At 37.8% G+C, this 18,345-nt stretch overlaps 1 protein-coding gene across 1 annotated transcript; it reads left to right on the plus strand.

Moving 5' to 3' along the window:
- The first annotated feature begins 1,830 nt into the window (after positions 1-1,830).
- On the plus strand, positions 1,831-17,507 carry LOC140136189 (NFX1-type zinc finger-containing protein 1-like). The gene is given in 3 exon segments (XM_072157898.1): positions 1,831-1,991; positions 12,076-15,404; positions 15,407-17,507. Coding segments are annotated over 3 exon segments (4,965 nt in total). The 5' UTR covers positions 1,831-1,969; the 3' UTR covers positions 17,021-17,507.
- Positions 17,508-18,345: the final 838 nt, after the last annotated feature.

Consider the following 18,345-nt stretch of genomic DNA (forward strand, 5'->3'; position numbering starts at 1 on the left):
GCCTTTATTCGTTACGTAATTAAAACGCCCAGTCAGATGTATTTCACACCTACCAAACACAAGTCACCCAATTTCGAAAACTGGACGTTGAATGTACACTCTCATGAATATTGATTGGCAACATTTTCCAATATGTCAGCGCTCTAATCGGAAACAATAGAACAATAGACCCTGCAGAGCGTTGGGTGCAACTATAGTAGGCCTGCTAAGAATACGCGATTTTGGAGGCCAAAAAACGCACCCCGATTTTCCAAAAAACGCAAAAATCCGCGATTTCCCGCCAAAAACGCAAAATCTAAAAAAAAAAAAAAAAAAAAAAATTTTTTCGATTTTTAATTTTTTTTTTTTTTTTTTTTTTTTTCGCGGATTTGGAGAGTCCCTGGGCCTAACATCAAGTGCTACCATCATTAAAAAAAATTTAAAAAAAAAAAAAAAAAAAAAAATTAAGAAAATAAAAAAAATAAAAAATTGCGTTTTTTTAAAAAAATATTTTGCGGATTTAGAGAGTCCCTTGACCTAGAGTGAGGTACTGCAATCATTTGTGGTTGATTTTTAAAATTGGAAAAAGATACAAAAAAATTATAAGTTTGTATCCAAATGGGACCGATTTGTAACTTGTGTTCACTGCATAGTCTATTGAAGATATAAAATGCATTGGTTTTGTACACAAGTCTATATCTTAGATAGATTTTGAAGTGAACACAAGATACAAATTGGTCCCATTTGGATACATACTTGTAATTTTTTTGTATCTTTTTTCCAATTTTTTTTTTTTTAAATTTTTTTTTTTTAATGATGGTAGCACTTGATGTTAGATCCAGTAACTCTCCAAATCCAAAAAAAAAAAATTAAAAATCGCAAAAAAAAATTTTTTTGTTTTTGTTTTTTGTTTGTTTTTTTTTTGAATTTTTTCAAAAATGTCAACAAACGCAATTGGAGCCAAAATACGCAAATTGCGGCGCAAATAACGCAATTGCGTATTCTTAGCAGCAGTAAACTATAGGCTAAACAGGGGAAAGAGTTCTGACTGGGGGAAATTCCCCCCATGTCCCCCGTGGCGCCGCCACTGGGGAGGGGGCAAGCATTATTTTGACATGTCGAAAGGGTGGGTCAAGTAATTCAGGCCAATTAAGGAGGACAGCCGCATGAGACGTTTTGGAGGGGAGGGAGGGAAGGAAATTAGATGAGAGAGGAGGGAGAGTAGATGACCCCACATGTTAATCTATTTAAGGGATCGGATAACAACCTTTGCACGTTATTTTCAGTTGTGGGACATGAGAGCACATCAGACAGATCGAATTGCATTATGAATAAGAGTCCTTCTGATAGGCCTATCAAATAATTTTGACTTTCTGAAATTGGTGATATAATACACATTTTAGGCCTATGGCAAATTATTAAAAATTGATATATTTTTTTAATTTTTGAAGTAAAATTTACGAATCTAATGATATGTACTTAAAGTGTACATGTAGCTGGGAGGAGGGACTCATATTGAGTGGGATGATATGAGTCCCTCCTCATTCATTGTTTTATAACAAACAAGAAATGTTCCAGACTTAGGTAAATTTATCATTATTTTAAACAGAAATAATCAAAACTTAATTTTAGCACTGGTCATGCTGATTATCTCAAATAATTGTTTTTGTTTATAAGCTAACGAGTATACCAAAATAAAATTCTGAATAGGTGAAAAAGAGGGCGCAATGAAGGTTCTGTTTGTTTTGGGACACCCTACGTAGGGCCTACACAGTAGATCCCTGCGTAAATCCCGTGCTCACGCAACTTCCGTGCTGACGCAATATTCTATAAAAATCAACAGCCAGCACGAACTGCTATATTCCAGTGTACTTCCGCTTCGGCTGGGAACAACTGTAATTTGCGCATATCAACGAATTGTACATAATATATAATACATGTAGTTTACTTGTTTTTAGTTTCATTTGCCTGGATTTTTTGCCCGGAGTTGATGATGTCAAGAAGAAGGGATCGTAAGTAGAATGGTCACTTTATACTTATAGAAATATAGGCCTAATTTATTTATGAAACTAGTGTAGGCCTACCTGTAGCTGTAAGAGCACCTGTAGCCGTGATAGTGCTCCCGTGATATGGAGAATTACTTTCACCAAGTTTAAGCCAAATCAGACGATGTTTAAAATGTAGCTCCTGGATGACCTTTGACCTTGGATGACCTCGATTTGAAGTTTTACGTATTCCCCTCATATAAAGGATTACACTCACCAAGTTTGACCCCGATCGGACAATTGAAATTTGAACCCTCTGTGATGACCTTTGACCTCGGTTTACCTCAGTTTTATTTCGGGCATGTATTTCCCTCGTATCAAGGATTCCACCCACCAAGTTTGGGCCCGATCGGACAAAGTTGGAAATTTGACCCCTCCGTAATGACCTTTGACCTCGGTTGACCTCAATTGTATCTCTGGCATGTATTCCCCTCGTATCAAGGATGCCACCCACCAAGTTTGAGCCCGATCGGACAACGTTTGAAATTTGACCTCTCCGTAATGACATTTGACCTCGCTTGACCTCAATTTTATTTCGGGCATATATTCCCCTCGTATCAGGGATTCCACCCACCAAATTTGAGCCCGATCGGACAAAGTTTGAAATTTGACCCCTCCGTAATGACCTTTGACCTCTGTTGACCTCGATTTTATTTTGGGCATATATTCGCCTCGTATCAAAGATTCCACCCACCACACCAAGTTTGGGCCCGATCGGACAAAGTTTGAAATTTTGACCTTTGACCTTGACCTCCGATGACCTTTAAAACTACCCCATAAACGTGGAATGCCCGATACCTATCTATATCCGAAATATCGAACGATGCGTCGAAGCCAAGGCGAAACGCATAGCCGGATAGACAGACAGACAGAGCTCATTATTTTATTAGTACTAGTGCACCTGCGGCTGTGAGAGCCCAGATGCTGTGAGAGCACTGGCATGATAGCGATACTGTTTGACCCCAGATGACCTTTGACCTATCAAGTTTAAGCCCAATAGGGCAAAGTTTAAATTTAGCCCCTACATGACCTTTGACCTCGGTTGACCTCAATTTTGTTTTGCGCATATATTCCCCTCGTATCAAGGATTGCACCCACCACGTTTGAACCCGATAGGACGAAGTTTGAAATCCATGACCTTTGACCTTTGACCTCGGATGACCTCCATATAATGTTTTTCATGCTCCCCTCATACGAAGGTTTCGACCCACCAAGTTTGAGCCCGATCGGACAAAGTTTGAAATTTTACCCCTCCGTAATGACCTTTGACCTCTGTTGACCTCGACTTTATTTCGCGCATTATATTCCCCTGCTATCAAGGATTCCACCCACCAAGTTTGGGCCCGATCGGACAAAGTTTGAAATTTTGACCTTTGACCTTGACCTCCGATGACCTTCAAAACCACATGGCCAACATGCTTTTCCCGATACCTATCTATATGCGAAATTTCAGCGCGATGCGTCGAAGCACGGCGAAACGCATAGCCGGACAGACAGAGAGATAGACAGAGACCGCTTATTATTTTATTAGTACTAGTGCACCTGCAGCTGTGAGAGCCCTGATGCTGTGAGAGCACTGGCATGATAGCATTTCTGTTTGACCCCAGATGACCTTGGTGTAATTTTTTTCATGCCCCCCTCATACAAAGGATTCCACCTATCAAGTTTAAGGCCAATAGGGCAAAGTTTAAATTTAGCCCCTACATGACCGTTGACCTCGGTTGACCTCAATTTTATTTTGCGCATATATTCCCCTCGCATCAAGGATTCCACCCACCAATTTTGAGCCCGATAGGACAAAGTTTGAAATCCATGACCTTTGACCTCGGATGACCTCCATATAATGTTTTTCATGCTCCCCTCATACGAAGGTTTCGACCCACCAAGTTTGAGCCCGATCGGACAAAGTTTGAAATTTGACCCCTCCGTAATGACCTTTGACCTCGGTTGACCTCGATTTTATTTTGCGCATTATATTCCCCTCCTATCAAGGATTCCACCCACCAAATTTGGGCCCGATCGGACAAAGTTTGAAATTTTGACCTTTGACCTTGACCTCCGATGACCCTCAAAACCACATGGCCAACATGCTTTTCCCAATACCTACCTATATCCAAAATTTCAGCACGATGCGTTGAAGTGCGGCGAAACGCATAGCCGGACAGACAGACAGATAGATAGATACACAGATAGACAGACAGATAGACAGAGACCGCTTATTATTTTATTAGTATAGATAGATAGTGCACCTGCAGCTGTAATGGCCCTGTAGCTATTAGGGCACCATCTGCATGATAGACACACTTTTTGACCCCAGATGACCTTTGAACTCGGATGATCTCGATGTAATTTTTCATGCTCCCTCATATCAAGTCTAAGCACAATAGGGCAAAGTTTAAATTTAGCCCCTAGATGACCTTTGACCTCTGTTGACCTCAATTTTGTTTCGCACATATATTCCCTCATATCAAGGATTCCACCCACCAAGTTTGAGCCCGGTAGGACAAAGTTTGAAATCCATGACCTTTGACCTTTGACCTCGGATGACCTCCATATAATGTTTTTCATGCTTCTCTCATATGAAGGATTCCATCCACCAAGTTTGAGCCCAATCGGACAAAGTTTGCTATTTGACCCTCCGTAATGACCTTTGACCTCGGTTGACCTCGATTTTATTTTGGGCATATATTCCCCTCGTATCAAGGATCCCACCCACCAAGTTTGAGCCCGATCGGCCAAAGTTTGAAATTTGACCCCTCCGTAATGACCTTTGACCTCGGTTGACCTCGATTTTATTTTGGGCATATATTCCCCTCGTATCAAGGACCCCACCTACCAAGTTTGGGCCCGATCGGACAAAGTTTGAAATTTTGACCTTTGACCTCCGATGACCTTTAAACCCACCCGGTCAACATGCTTTTCCTGTTACCTATCCATATCCAAAATATCGCATCGATGCGTCGAAGCGCGGCGGAACGCATAGCCGGACAGACAGATAGAGACCGCTTATTATTTTATTAGTATAGATAGATAGATGATTCACTTTTTAAAGGAATCTCATAGCAACGTTTGCACAGTATTTTGTGGGACCTGCTGAGAGCCCATATCAGACACACCAAATTGCATTCTGAATACGAGGAATGTCCTTCTGATATAAAAAAAAAAAAAAAAGGCAAATTTTTAAAAATTTATATTTTGATATTTTTGACATTTAACAGTCTTCATAGTAAACATTATAAATCTAATGATAGGGCCTATGTGCTTAAAGTGTAGAAAAAAAGCCGTCCATCATTCGAAAATTTGGGCCTTTCGTATTGAAGATAAGAAGAAGTCAAGAAGATATATCCTACCGTACATTTTCTTCCCCAAAAGTCCTAAAATTTTCATCCGAACTGTTAAGGATTTATAAATGTATAAAATGTTGACCTTTCGTATTAAAGATACGCATTTTTCCCCAAAATCACGCACTTTGACGTGTATACATGGTTGGTGTTGGACTCTTTTCTGTCTGAGGCGCAAAAACCATAAATAGATCGGGAGGGACACGAAGGTCATGTATTCGAAACTGTTGTGGGTGTCGTTGCTAAGTTTATTTGCAAGGTTAAGGGATCCAAAATGAGCGTTTATTGCGTTTCGACAGTATTTTTTGTGGGACATGAGAGCACCTCAGACCTATCAAATTGCATTCTGAATACGAAGCATGTCTTTCTGATATCAAATAATTTTCATTTTTTTTAAATCACAATATAATACAAATTTTATGACAAATTATAAAAATGTTATATTTTTCAAATTTTGATATATCAATTTTTAATGATTTGCCATAAAATGTGTATTAAATTGCGAATTTCAAAAAATCAAAATTATTTAAGGGATCTAAAATGAGCGTTTATTGCTTTTCGACAGTATTTTTTGTGGGACATGAGAGCACCTCAGACCTATCGAATTGCATTCTGAATACGAAGCATGTCTTTCTGATATCAAATAATTTTCATTTTTGAAAATCATAATATAATACAAATTTTATGACAAATTATAAAATTTTTTGATATATAACAGTCCTCGAAGTAAATTATATAAATCTAATGATATATTCTTAAAGTGTATGTAGCAGGGAGGAAAAAGCCGACGGTCAATTGAAAATCTTTACCTTTCATATTGAAGATATGGATTTTTTTCCCAAAAAGACCTAATTTTTTTTGGTGTTTTGGGGAAAAAAATCCATATCTTCTATACGAAAGGTCAAAATTTTCAATTGATCGTCGGCTTTTCATCCCACCTACATACACTTTAAGTATAAATCATCAGATTTATAAAGTTTACTTCAAGTACTGTTAAATATCAAAAATATCAATTTTAATGATTTGCCATAAAATGTGTATTAAATTGCAATTTCAAAAATCAAAATTATTTGATATCAGAATGATATTCTTCGTATTCAGAATGCAATTCGATATGTCTGATGTGCTCTAATGTCCCAAAATAAATACTGTCCAAACGTTCATACCCCAGCCCTTAATATCAGAATGACATTCTTCGTATTCAGAATGCAATTCGATATGTCTGATGTGCTCTAATGTCCTAAAATAAATACTGTCCAAACGTTCATACCACAGCCCTTTTAAGGAATGTATGTCTGGTAGAAGCAGACAGACCGAGGAAAACGAGGGTAGGCAGATTTCTTTCATGCTTTGATGTTTGAGCAAGTGTCCCAAGTTATGCACACTGGTGACAATGAAAAAATTTCACGACCCCTCTGGTACGAGATACAAGACCCCCCTAAAATGACCCCCCTGCCTCCCCTTTCCAACAACAAAAAAGCTAGAAAATGGGTATTTTCAAGATGATCAAATACATAGAAAAACATTCACAATCAAAAATATACTCTGCAGGTATTAAGTTGACATGTTAATCTTAACGGATATGAAAGAAAAAGTAAAAAATCTAATTGGGTTGTTCCATTTTTTAGGAGGGGTGTTTTTTCTATTTTTCACTTTTTGAGAAAAAGTGAAAAATGAGTTTTTTACCCACTTTTTAACGAAAAAAATAAAAAACTTCATACCTTTTAATTTTTTTTATTTTTTTCACATGCAAACTAGTTTAATGCAAGACTAATTAAATAAAGAAATAAAAATCATGGAGAGTATTTCAGTTTATGAGATAGAAGCCCCGGAAGTGGACTACTTTTTCAATATTCTAGCATGCAGATATTGTAAAGATATTGAGTTTAATCGGTTTTTTGAAGTCTTGATTGTGTATTTTTAATAAGAAGAAATCGTTTCTCCTTTATAATGTCTAAGATGACAATCAAAGGTATTTTGAAGCCTGGGATATTCCATTATTATACAGATGTATCACTCTATAACATCTCAAGTTTGCTTATAATGGGCCAATAACATAAATAAAAGAAATTTACTCTGTAAGTTGATGCATTACCCTTAACAGATATGAAAGAAACCGTAAAAAATCTAATTGGTTTGTTCCATTTTTAGGAGGGGTGTTTTCCTATTTTTCACTTTTTGAAAAAAAAAAGTGAAAACTATAGAAAACCATTTACAATCAAAAATATACTCTGCAGGTATTAAGTTGACATATTAATCTTAACGGATATGAAAGAAAAAGTAAAAAATCTAATTGGGTTGTTCCATTTTAGGAGGGGTGTTTTCTTATTTTTCACTTTTTGAGAAAAAGTGAAAAATGCGTTTTTACCCATTTTTTGACGCAAAAAATAAAAACCTTCATATCTTTTAATATCTTTTACTTTCGCAGGTAAACTAGTTTTATTCCAGACTAATTAAATAAAAAAAAAAATCATGGAGAGTATTTCAGTTTATCGGATCCAAGCTCCGAAAGTGGACTACTTTTTCCTAATGCTAGAATGCAGATGTTGTAAATATATTGAATTTAAATGGTTATTTGAAGTCTTGATTTTGGTTTTAATACAGAATAATTTGTTTCTCCTTTAGGTTGTCTAATATGACATTCAACGGTATTTTGATGTGTGGGTTAATTCATTATAATACAGAGGTGTCACTCAAGAAAGAGAGCTTATAATGGTCCAATAACATCAACAAAGGTAGAAAATTGGTATTTTCACGATGAACAAAGATATAGAAAACCCTTCTCAATCAAAAATATAATCTGCATGCGTTAAGTTAAATAAGTTAAGTTAAAGAGTAATTATTACTCTTAACGAATATAAGAGAGAAAGTTAACAATCCGATTGGTTTGTTCCATTTTGGGGAGTGTGTTTTCCTACTTTTCACCTTTCGAGAAAAAGTGAATAATGTGGTTTGTTAAACATATTTTGATGCAAAAATAAAAACCTCCATATATTTTTTAATTTTCACAGGTAAACTAGTTTAAGGGCTCGGATAGCGATATTTTTACATATTTCCTTGTGGGACTTGAGAGCACATGACGGCCTTCTGATATCAAATAAGTTTGATTTTTTGAAATGTGTGATATAATTTTTTTTTTCAAATACACCAAAAATATTTTGGTCTTTTTGGGAAAAAATGTATATTTAATATCTACATATATATGAAAGGCCAAAATTTTCAATTGATCGTCGGCTTTTCATCCCAGCTACATAGGACTACACTTGAAGTACATATTATCGTTAGATTTATAAAGTTTACTCCGAGGACTGTTAAATATCAAATTTTAATAATTTGCCATCAAATGTGTATTATATTGTAAATATCAAAAATCTAAATTATTTGATATCGGAAGGACATTCCTCATATTCAGAATGCAATTCGATATGTCTGATGTGCTCTCAGGTCACATACAAAACGCCCTTAATTCCAGACAAATTAAATAAAGAAATACAAGTCATGGAGGATATTTTAGTTAACGAGGTACACATGCCAGAAGTGGACTACTTTTTTGAAATGCTAGAATTTAGATGTTTTTAAGATATGGGCTTTTAATCTTTAATGTACATTTGTAATTAAAATATGATTTGTTTTCAGTGTTGCATCACGGGGTGCTATCCTCAACAAATGCCCCCAGTCAGAACTCTTTCCCCAGTTGCTTCTCCCTAAAAACGGTTGCCGCCATTGTTTGTGTCTCCTTTTTAATGCTTAATATGACAATCAAATATATTTTGACATACGAGTTATTCCAATTTTTATAGATGGGTGTCATCCTAGAAACTAAAATGGAGAACATTTACACGATATAAATATTTTGAAAAAAGCTGAACACAGTGCATCTGAATTCCAAATCAGTCATAATACTTAGTCACAGTTACAAGGGCATATATAGTGAAATATGGCGAAAACCATTTTAAATTTTTAAAGTCTTTCGTTGCTTATTGTTATAACCATATTTGTCAAGTTTGACCAAGTTAATGCAACTCTCCTAATTAGCATCATATTGTAGAGATATGAGCATTTAGCATACCGTACAGCTACATTGTATTATCTGCTCAATATTAGCCATTTTACACAGTGGAATATAGCAAAAAAAACATGATACCCCAGGTTTCTACAAACACCCCTTTGAAATAATGCACTAACCCTTGTTAATATCACATGTTTGTGTCATCGACACCGTAGTCATGTGGTATGGAGTGATGAACAAAATGTTGCAGTTTTGAATTGAAGTCATCACCATATGCAGTTCCTAAAAACTAAGGCATTTTGAACATGGAGACCTGGATATTTAAAAAAAAAACATTTTTAAAGTCTTTTGTTGCTTATTGTTATAACCATTTTTATCAAGTTTGACAAGTTAATGCAACTCTCCTAATTTAATAGTATCATATTGTAGAGATATGAGCATTTAGCATACCGTACAGCTATTATCTGCTCAATATCAGCCATTTTACACAGCAGAATATAGCAAAAACCATGACACCCCAGTTTTCTACAAACACCCCTTTGAAATAATGGACCAAACCTTGCTAATATCACATATTTGTGTCACCGTAGTCATGTGGTATGGAGTGATAAACAAAATGTTGCAGTTTTGAATTGAAGGCATCACCATCTGCAGTGATATGGAAGCAGAAGTGTAAGTAACACAAATGCCTCATTTGACTAATTGTTAAAAGTGCCCTGAATTGGTGGATATGTAAGTAAAATACTGAAGAAGTCTCCATGATTTAGAATGCATTTTGTAAACATCAATAGTGGGGTAATTTATGACAAAAAATAAAAAATAAAAAAAAAAAAGGTATGAAGGTTTTTATTTTTTCCCTCAAAGATTAGGGAAAATTAATAATTTTCAACATTTTAAAAATACAAGAATATAGTCTCACCCCTCATGCTGAAAATGGAACATTCCAAAAAATTTTAAAGCTTGCTGTGCATTTTTATATTGTAAAAATATGTAATATTACATGACAGAAAAAATAAAGTGATAAACCATTGTGTTATATTCAAACATTTTATCTGAAATGTGTGCAAAATTCAATATTTTCAAATTTGTCAGGGGTTAGCAGAAGCCAATTTTTTAGGGCGGTTTTAGGGGGGTCTGGTATCTTGCTCAGGGGGGATATGAGAATTTTTCATCACTATTTTCATGAATACTTTAGGGAACCTAATGAAACTTCAAAATATGAGTAAAAAATGCTGACCCCTCTTTTCCTAGATTTTGCTATATTGTTCTGTTTTCTGAGATATGTAGTGTTAAATGCATATAGCAATTGCTACAAAATTATGCTACATTATACGCCAAAAAGATTTTTACATGGAGAGAGGAAACTAGAAGCAAATTGAGAAAAGAAGGAAGAGAAAGAAGAAAATCAAACAGCAAAGATTATGTAATGGGCCTATAAATAAGACATGCAGAACGAAAACTATATGTAAAACTAATTATATAAATGACAGATGACAATTCTCACGCCAACGTAATCAATTCAAAATCACTCGACTGTTTTTTATACAGAAGTAATTTTAAGGTTACAATCGCTTAAAGGTTTGGATAGCAAAGTTTGCACAGTATTTTTTTTCTGGGACATGAGAGCACATCAAACATATCGGATTGCATTCTGAATACGAGGGATGTCCTTCTGATATCAAATAATTTTGATTTTTTTTAAATTTGCGATATAATACAGAAGCTATGGCAAATTATTACAAATTGATATTTTTGATATTTTTAAAACAGCCGTCGAAGTAAACTTTATAAATCTAATGAAATGTACTTAAAGTGTATGTAGCTGTGAGGAAAAGCCGACTATCATTTAAAAATTTTGACTTTTCGTATTGAAGATGCACGTTTTTTTTTCACAAAAAGTTGTAATTGTAATAATTTGTCATAAAATTTGTATTTTATCGTGAATTTAAAAAAGATTATTTGATATCAGAAGGACATTCCTCGTATTAGGCAGTTTAGAATCCATTTCGATAAGTCTGATGTGCTCTCATATCCCAGGAAAAATACTGTGCAAACGTTGCTATCCGAGCCCTTAAGAGGTGCTTCCCCTCCTAGTTTTCGATAACATAATTTACATATTTCTAATAAAAAAGTAAAGTTTAACAATTAATTGTTAATTAGAATGAGAGCATTAGGTCTCGTTTTCAATAATTGGTTTAAAGCGATTGCCGGGAAAAAGAGTTATTGAACAGTATTAATTTTGCATCTTCAAACATGCAAACCGTCACAACAGTTATAGGTCTTAGTGATAGGAAAAAATCAAGGAAATTTAAGAAATTGGTAAACTTTGCAATCCTTGCACAAAAAATCGTAGTATTGAATGCAGCATTACATAAAAGTTAAAATTCTGACCTTTTTAATTGCTTTGTTGTCATACTTGTTTGGGGTGTATTTCCACACTTCGCAAATACTTGTTTAGGGTGCATTTTTGAGACTTCATGATCACGTATGATTATACCCCTGTCAATGAACAGTTCCCCACCTGGGACATCTGTGCAAACATTGCAAAGGTTATCATCACTATTATGCTACTATTCTATGGGCCCTGACTAGATTATAAAATTGAACCCCGACCTATTACCTTTTATTCACTTACACCGTGCAGGTCAGCAGTCAATACAATCATGTTTGTAAGTCACATGCATATTACTTTGTTATACAGAACGAGATACTCCTAGACCCAGTGGTGCTTCACGAAGGACTGTCTTCAGCAGACTGGGATCCAGCGATTCCCATCCAAATCGCAAACGCCCACACGGTGGCTATGATTATGGAGAATCATCCCGCGAACCGTACGAAAGAAGTAAATATAAACGCCCCCGACCTGAGACATCCAAACGTCGAACCCAAGATTTGCACGAAAGAATACGAGATTTGCGCAAAAGAATACGAAGTTCTTCATATTCACAATCACGTGCAAGCAATGAGCGGGAGAAACAACGCGCTGCCCTTTTTGGTTTCAAGCGACTGGATAGAATGTCTAAAGATGACGATACAAGTGTTCTCTATGAAATGGCTGGAGCAGAGGAAAGTCTGGAAATTACATTAAACCAAACGGAAATTCGGCGAGATGTAATGACCCTCTTGATTCAAGTTTTGGCCAAAGCATGTCGTGCAGGATATCGGAATGTTGCCCCGCGGAATACAATCAATGTACTGAGTGTGGTAAAGACGTCTGATTTTCTAAAAAAACATCTATGTCAGCATATATCGAAGATAAAGAATGATGAATCATCTTCTACGCTAGAAGATACCTATCGTAACTGCATCATCTTACTCAAGTCATTGCTGAAACATTTACCGAGCACACGAGACCAGGTTGGCGTATTGCTGGATCTCATTACAAATGCGTGTAATACTGTGTCAAAACATGACAAAGAGTTTGAGCATCAAAAAATACTTGATGAGATCGAAGAGCTCCAAAAACACCATTCCACCTTCGTCGACGCTCCTGAAGAAGAACAGAAACGTCTAGAACGCCTTGGGTATGCTTCGGCTATCCAACCTCCAAACGACTTTAGAGAATGCCCTATATTTCCGACATTAGAAGAGCTTACTCAAACCCAACAACCGTATTTACGACGGAATGTCGTGAATGGGAAGTACCGAGATCTCCAGCATTATCTTGATGTGCAATTCCGACTTATGCGTGAGGATTTTGTGGCTCCACTACGCGAGGGGGTCGCACAGTATCAAGCCGGTGTTACACATAGCAGAAAGATCAACGATATCCGAGTTTACAATAAAGTACGCATCCTATATCCTGTTTGCGCGAGTACAGGCATTGTCTACAAGATCCAATTTGACTGTAGCTCCATGAGAAAGATTCGCTGGTTTGTTAGCAAACGTCTTCTCTATGGGTCATTGCTGTGTCTATCAACTGATAATTTTCAAACCGCAATATTTGGAACCGTAGCAAATCGGGATCCAAAACAGCTTGTGGAAGGAAAGCTTGACGTAGACTTCAAAGATGACGTGAGACATCTGCTTAACACGAACCATGAATTTACCATGGTGGAATCCGTTGCGTTTTTTGAAGCCTACAGACACGTCCTGGAAGGTCTGACAGAAATAACAAACGACTCGCTTCCATTTCAGAAACACATACTGAAGATATCACCGCAAGTGGAGCCTCCACAGTACCTCATCAACAACCCTGATATGACATTCGATCTTAGGGCTCTCCTGAATGATGACTCTCATGATGACTCTCAAAGAGCAAAATCTATCCGTTTGCTTGATCGACAGGACTGGCCCTCTCCAGGTAGTATTCAACTGGATCAATCCCAACTTCAAGCGGTATACACTGCCCTGACGAGTAGCTTTAGTGTGATTCAAGGACCACCGGGTACGGTCAAAACGCACGTTGGTTTGAAAATCATGCAAGTAATTCTTAAAAACCGAACCAAATGGGAAAAGGAAGTGAGGGAACATGAAGAAGGGGAAATAGACGATGAAGAGGATGATTTGATAGACGTATCAAAAGCAGGTCCGATTTTGGTAGTATGTTACACCAATCACGCTCTAGATCAATTCTTAGAGGGAGTATTATGCTTCAACAAGAACGTGGTCAGGGTCGGTGGACGAAGCAGAAGTGAACAACTAGACAGATATAACTTGAACCAGTGTCGGATTAGGATTCGGTTGAAAAGGCGCATCGAAGATCGCTCGTTGAAAAGCTGTTCGTTTTTCCACAGACAGGAAGCTTCCAGAGTACGGCGTGAAATTGAACACATACTTGGAAAGCTCCATAAAACCTATGAAGGTGTATTGAATGGTTCTCTTTTGGAGCAATACATGACCCGTGATCAGCGCCATAGACTTCCTACTAGACATATACAATATGATATTCTTCATTGGTTACGTCTTGACAATGATTTCCATCACTATGCAAGTGAAGATGAGCTGTTGCCGTTTGAAACGGAAACGACGGAAGAAGATTTGGAGGATGGTAAGTTGCTTGATAGTGGGGAATTCTATGGAGTTACAAGGGATGATAGGTTCGATGACATTGATGATGATTACGAAACAGAGGTACCAGGACCGTCAAACTCTATACACGAATCCCCGGGTTCCATGCTGGTATTCGACATCCGGGAATTCAGAAGAAAACATCGTGAATCAGATGAAGATCCCACAACCAGAAGATTAGCCAATCGCATCGCCAATCGCATTCAAACATTTGTGGAAAGCTCTGAGAGAATGTCCTCTGTTCAAGCCACCCGATTGGAATATGACATACTAGATCTTCAGTTGGATCAAAGGTGGAATTTATACCGGTATTGGGTATCTCGTTACCGCCAGCAAGTATTTGGTGAGATCCAGGACAAAATTGATGAATACAATGATATTATTACCGCTCGGAAAGAAGTGATGGATGAAGAGGACTATCAAATCTTATCAAATGCAGATGTTATTGGCATGACTACCACAAGAGCTGCCAAAAGCCGAGCTCTACTTCAACGTGTGAAGCCAAAGATCGTCATCATTGAAGAGGCTGCAGAGATTTTGGAATCTCATATCGTGACAACTTTAAGTAAGCACTGCAAGCAGTTAATTCTTATCGGAGACCACCAGCAACTCCGACCTAATCCGACTGTATATCGCCTTGCAAAGGACTACAACCTTGACATCTCCCTCTTTGAAAGGATGGTGAAAAATAACTTACCTTGCCAACGCCTTGCTCTGCAACATCGTATGCGACCTACTATATCCCAGCTCATGAAGAAACACTTCTACGCCGATCTTCAAGATCATGAGTCTGTGCTACAGCTGGACAAAGTCCGAGGTGTTTGCAGCAATGTCTTCTTCATAGACCACTCACATCAAGAGAGTGCAGATAATGACACTCGAAGCCGTTCCAACATGCATGAAGCACGTTTCTTGGTGGCTTTGTGCAGGTACCTGATGCAGCAGGACATCGAGCCTTCCAGGATCACAATACTGACCACATACACAGGACAACTGCTCAACTTCAAGCAACTCATTAAAAGGATGGTACCGATAAAAGCATTTTGGGAGCTGTAAGAGTATGCGTTGTCGATAATTACCAAGGGGAAGAGAACGATATCATACTACTGTCTCTAGTTCGCAGCAATGATGAAGGCAATATTGGATTCTTAAAGATAGCAAACCGCGTCTGTGTGGCACTCAGTCGAGCCAAGAAAGGATTGTACTGTATTGGAAATTTCGAACAGCTAAGTCGACAGAGTGAGCTCTGGAGGAAGATTACAACTACCATGAAATCACAGAATATGCTCGGTACAGCACTGACACTAGCTTGTGAAAGACATTCTGATATGAAAACCGACGTGTCTTGTGAGAAGGACTTCAAACATGTCCCTGAAGGTGGCTGCAGACAACCGTGTGATTTTCGGCTGGAATGCGGACATGTTTGTGACATGCCCTGTCATCCATATGATCCTAAACACCGTAAATATCAATGCAAGAAGCCTTGCGCGAAGACGATATGTAAGCTGGAACATGCATGTCGAAAGATGTGTTACGAACAGTGTCCACGGACTTGTATGGTGAAAGTCGACAAAGTATTGCCTTCATGCGGTCACAGTCAAAGAATCTATTGCTACAGTAATCCACAATTTGTTGACTGCGAATCAAAGTGCAGCAAGACTCTTACTTGTGGGCATCCATGCAAAGGACTTTGCGGAGAACCGTGTAAGCAGACTTCTTGCAAGGAGTTGGTAAAAAGAGATCTGCCCTGTGGTCATTCTGCAACATTGCCGTGTTCAACTCCGTTAGACGCTTGCACAGTCCCCTGTGACGCAATACTCCGGTGTGAGCATCCGTGTACTGGGACGTGTGGTGGCTGCTTGCAAGGAAGGCTACACAAGCCGTGTAGGAAAAGATGTGACCGTACTCTTGTCTGTGGTCATCCGTGTCAAGAGTTTTGCACCCTAACATGTCCGCCATGCAAACGTCCATGTGAAAATTGTTGTAAGCATAGTAAATGCAAAAAGAGATGTGGGGAACTATGTGTACCATGTAAGGAGCCGTGTGGCTGGATTTGTAAGCATGCAAAGTGCTCTAAACTTTGTGGAGATCCGTGCGATCGTGAAGTGTGCAACGAACCATGCCAAAAGAAATGTAGTCATGGTAGGAATCAAGGACCATCACACCCTTGTATTGGGATATGCGGCGAACCGTGCCCTAAAAGCTGCCGAATCTGCAATCGAGAAGAAGTCACAGAGGTATTCTTTGGATCTGAAGAAGATAGCGATGCCAAGTTTATAGAGCTGGAAGATTGTAAGCATCTGATTGAAGTACAGGGCTTAGATCACTGGATGAACATGGCTGATGAAGGGACATCTGTCAGCATTCAGATGAAGACATGTCCTAAATGCAAAACCCCAATCAGACGTAGCTTGAGGTATGGCAGCATTATCAAGAAAATTCTGGCCGATATTGAGAAAGTGAAACGCAAAGTACAAGGTGACGTGCAAGATAGACGTGAGCATAAGGAAAAGGCCCTGGAAGAGCTTTTAAATCTAGAAATTTTACATCTAGACAACGATCGTGTGATTGATTACAATCTTACAAAGAAACTGCGCCAACGAGTTGAAAAATGGTCAGTTTACAAGAGTTGGTAAGCTTTCGGAATGAGCTAAGTTTGTACAAATCGGCTCATCGATTAAGATTTAGCATGAATGATCAATCTGATCATGCTAACGATTCCCGTGATATCAAAAGGCAACTTGAACTTGTCATGGATCGTCTACTGAACAACAAGCAACCAATGCGAGGCAGTGAGCAAGAAATAGACGAGATCTCTTGCGAACTAGATCGGCTGGAACTAAGTTGGCAGCTTTGTAAAATAAAACGGATGCTTCCGAACCTTGGTGATGACAAGAAGACGAAAGTGGAGAGCTACGTAGATGACCTCGCGTTTCTAATGGATGGAACCGCCCTAACCGCAGAGAAACGCGATAGAGCTAAAGGACTTCTGAAACAGTGTCGGAGGTTTGTGGTGGGCTAGGTATAAGCGATACAGAACGTCGTATGATAGTTCATGCTTTTGGCTTATCTAAAGGACATTGGTATAAATGTCCAAATGGACATATTTACGTCATAACGGAGTGTGGAGGAGCGATGGAAGAAGGCAAATGTCCGGAATGTCTGTCACGAATTGGAGGAAGTCGACATGCACTTCTCGCAGATAACGCAGTGGCATCTGAGATGGATGGCGCTACGCATGCAGCGTGGTCTGACCAAGCTAACATGGGCAACTATGATCTTGGAGATATATAGGGTACCGTATTTAATTTCTAATTTTTAATGTTCTAATTTGGTGAAAACCAAATGTTAATTGTGAATAAGAGTTAACTAGAGTTTTGAGAATAACACGTGCCTGTTAACTGCCGATACATTGACTTCAAATAGCAATAGAGACTTTATTAGCAATCCATTGACTAATAGCATTTTGTTTTATATTCATTTGCAGCCCTATTTCAACAAATAAAAGGTATAATATTACAGGTTGTCCCAAAAACTTCTTTCAATAACTTCTGGCGAATAATTTTAGGAAAAATCGTGAAACCTAAGAGGTAACGCTGTACCGTAAAGAGAAACAAACAAGTAAAGTTCATTTCACTTCAAACAGTGTTTTAGAACAAAAGATATTCTTCAGCAAAAAAGGGGCCAAAATCGACTTAAGGATATATTTCTGCATTCACCATCTATGAGGACTGTGCACTCACATAAATACATTTATTAAAAGTACTGCAACTTCTAAATTATTCATGGAAGATAATATATTCATTTATGGAAAGGAATCTAAGTTTAAACACAAATTTTGGACAAAATCACAAAAGACACACTTTTGCCTTAATTTCTTTGGAATAAAGGAAAAAGGAAAAAGCCGAAATTTTACCTTTTTACTGCCTGGGGCCATTACACTTTCCATTCGTTTTTGTCA

Source organism: Amphiura filiformis, chromosome 16 (genome assembly GCF_039555335.1).
Source record: "Amphiura filiformis chromosome 16, Afil_fr2py, whole genome shotgun sequence".
NCBI classification, from domain to species: Eukaryota; Metazoa; Echinodermata; class Ophiuroidea; order Amphilepidida; family Amphiuridae; genus Amphiura; species Amphiura filiformis.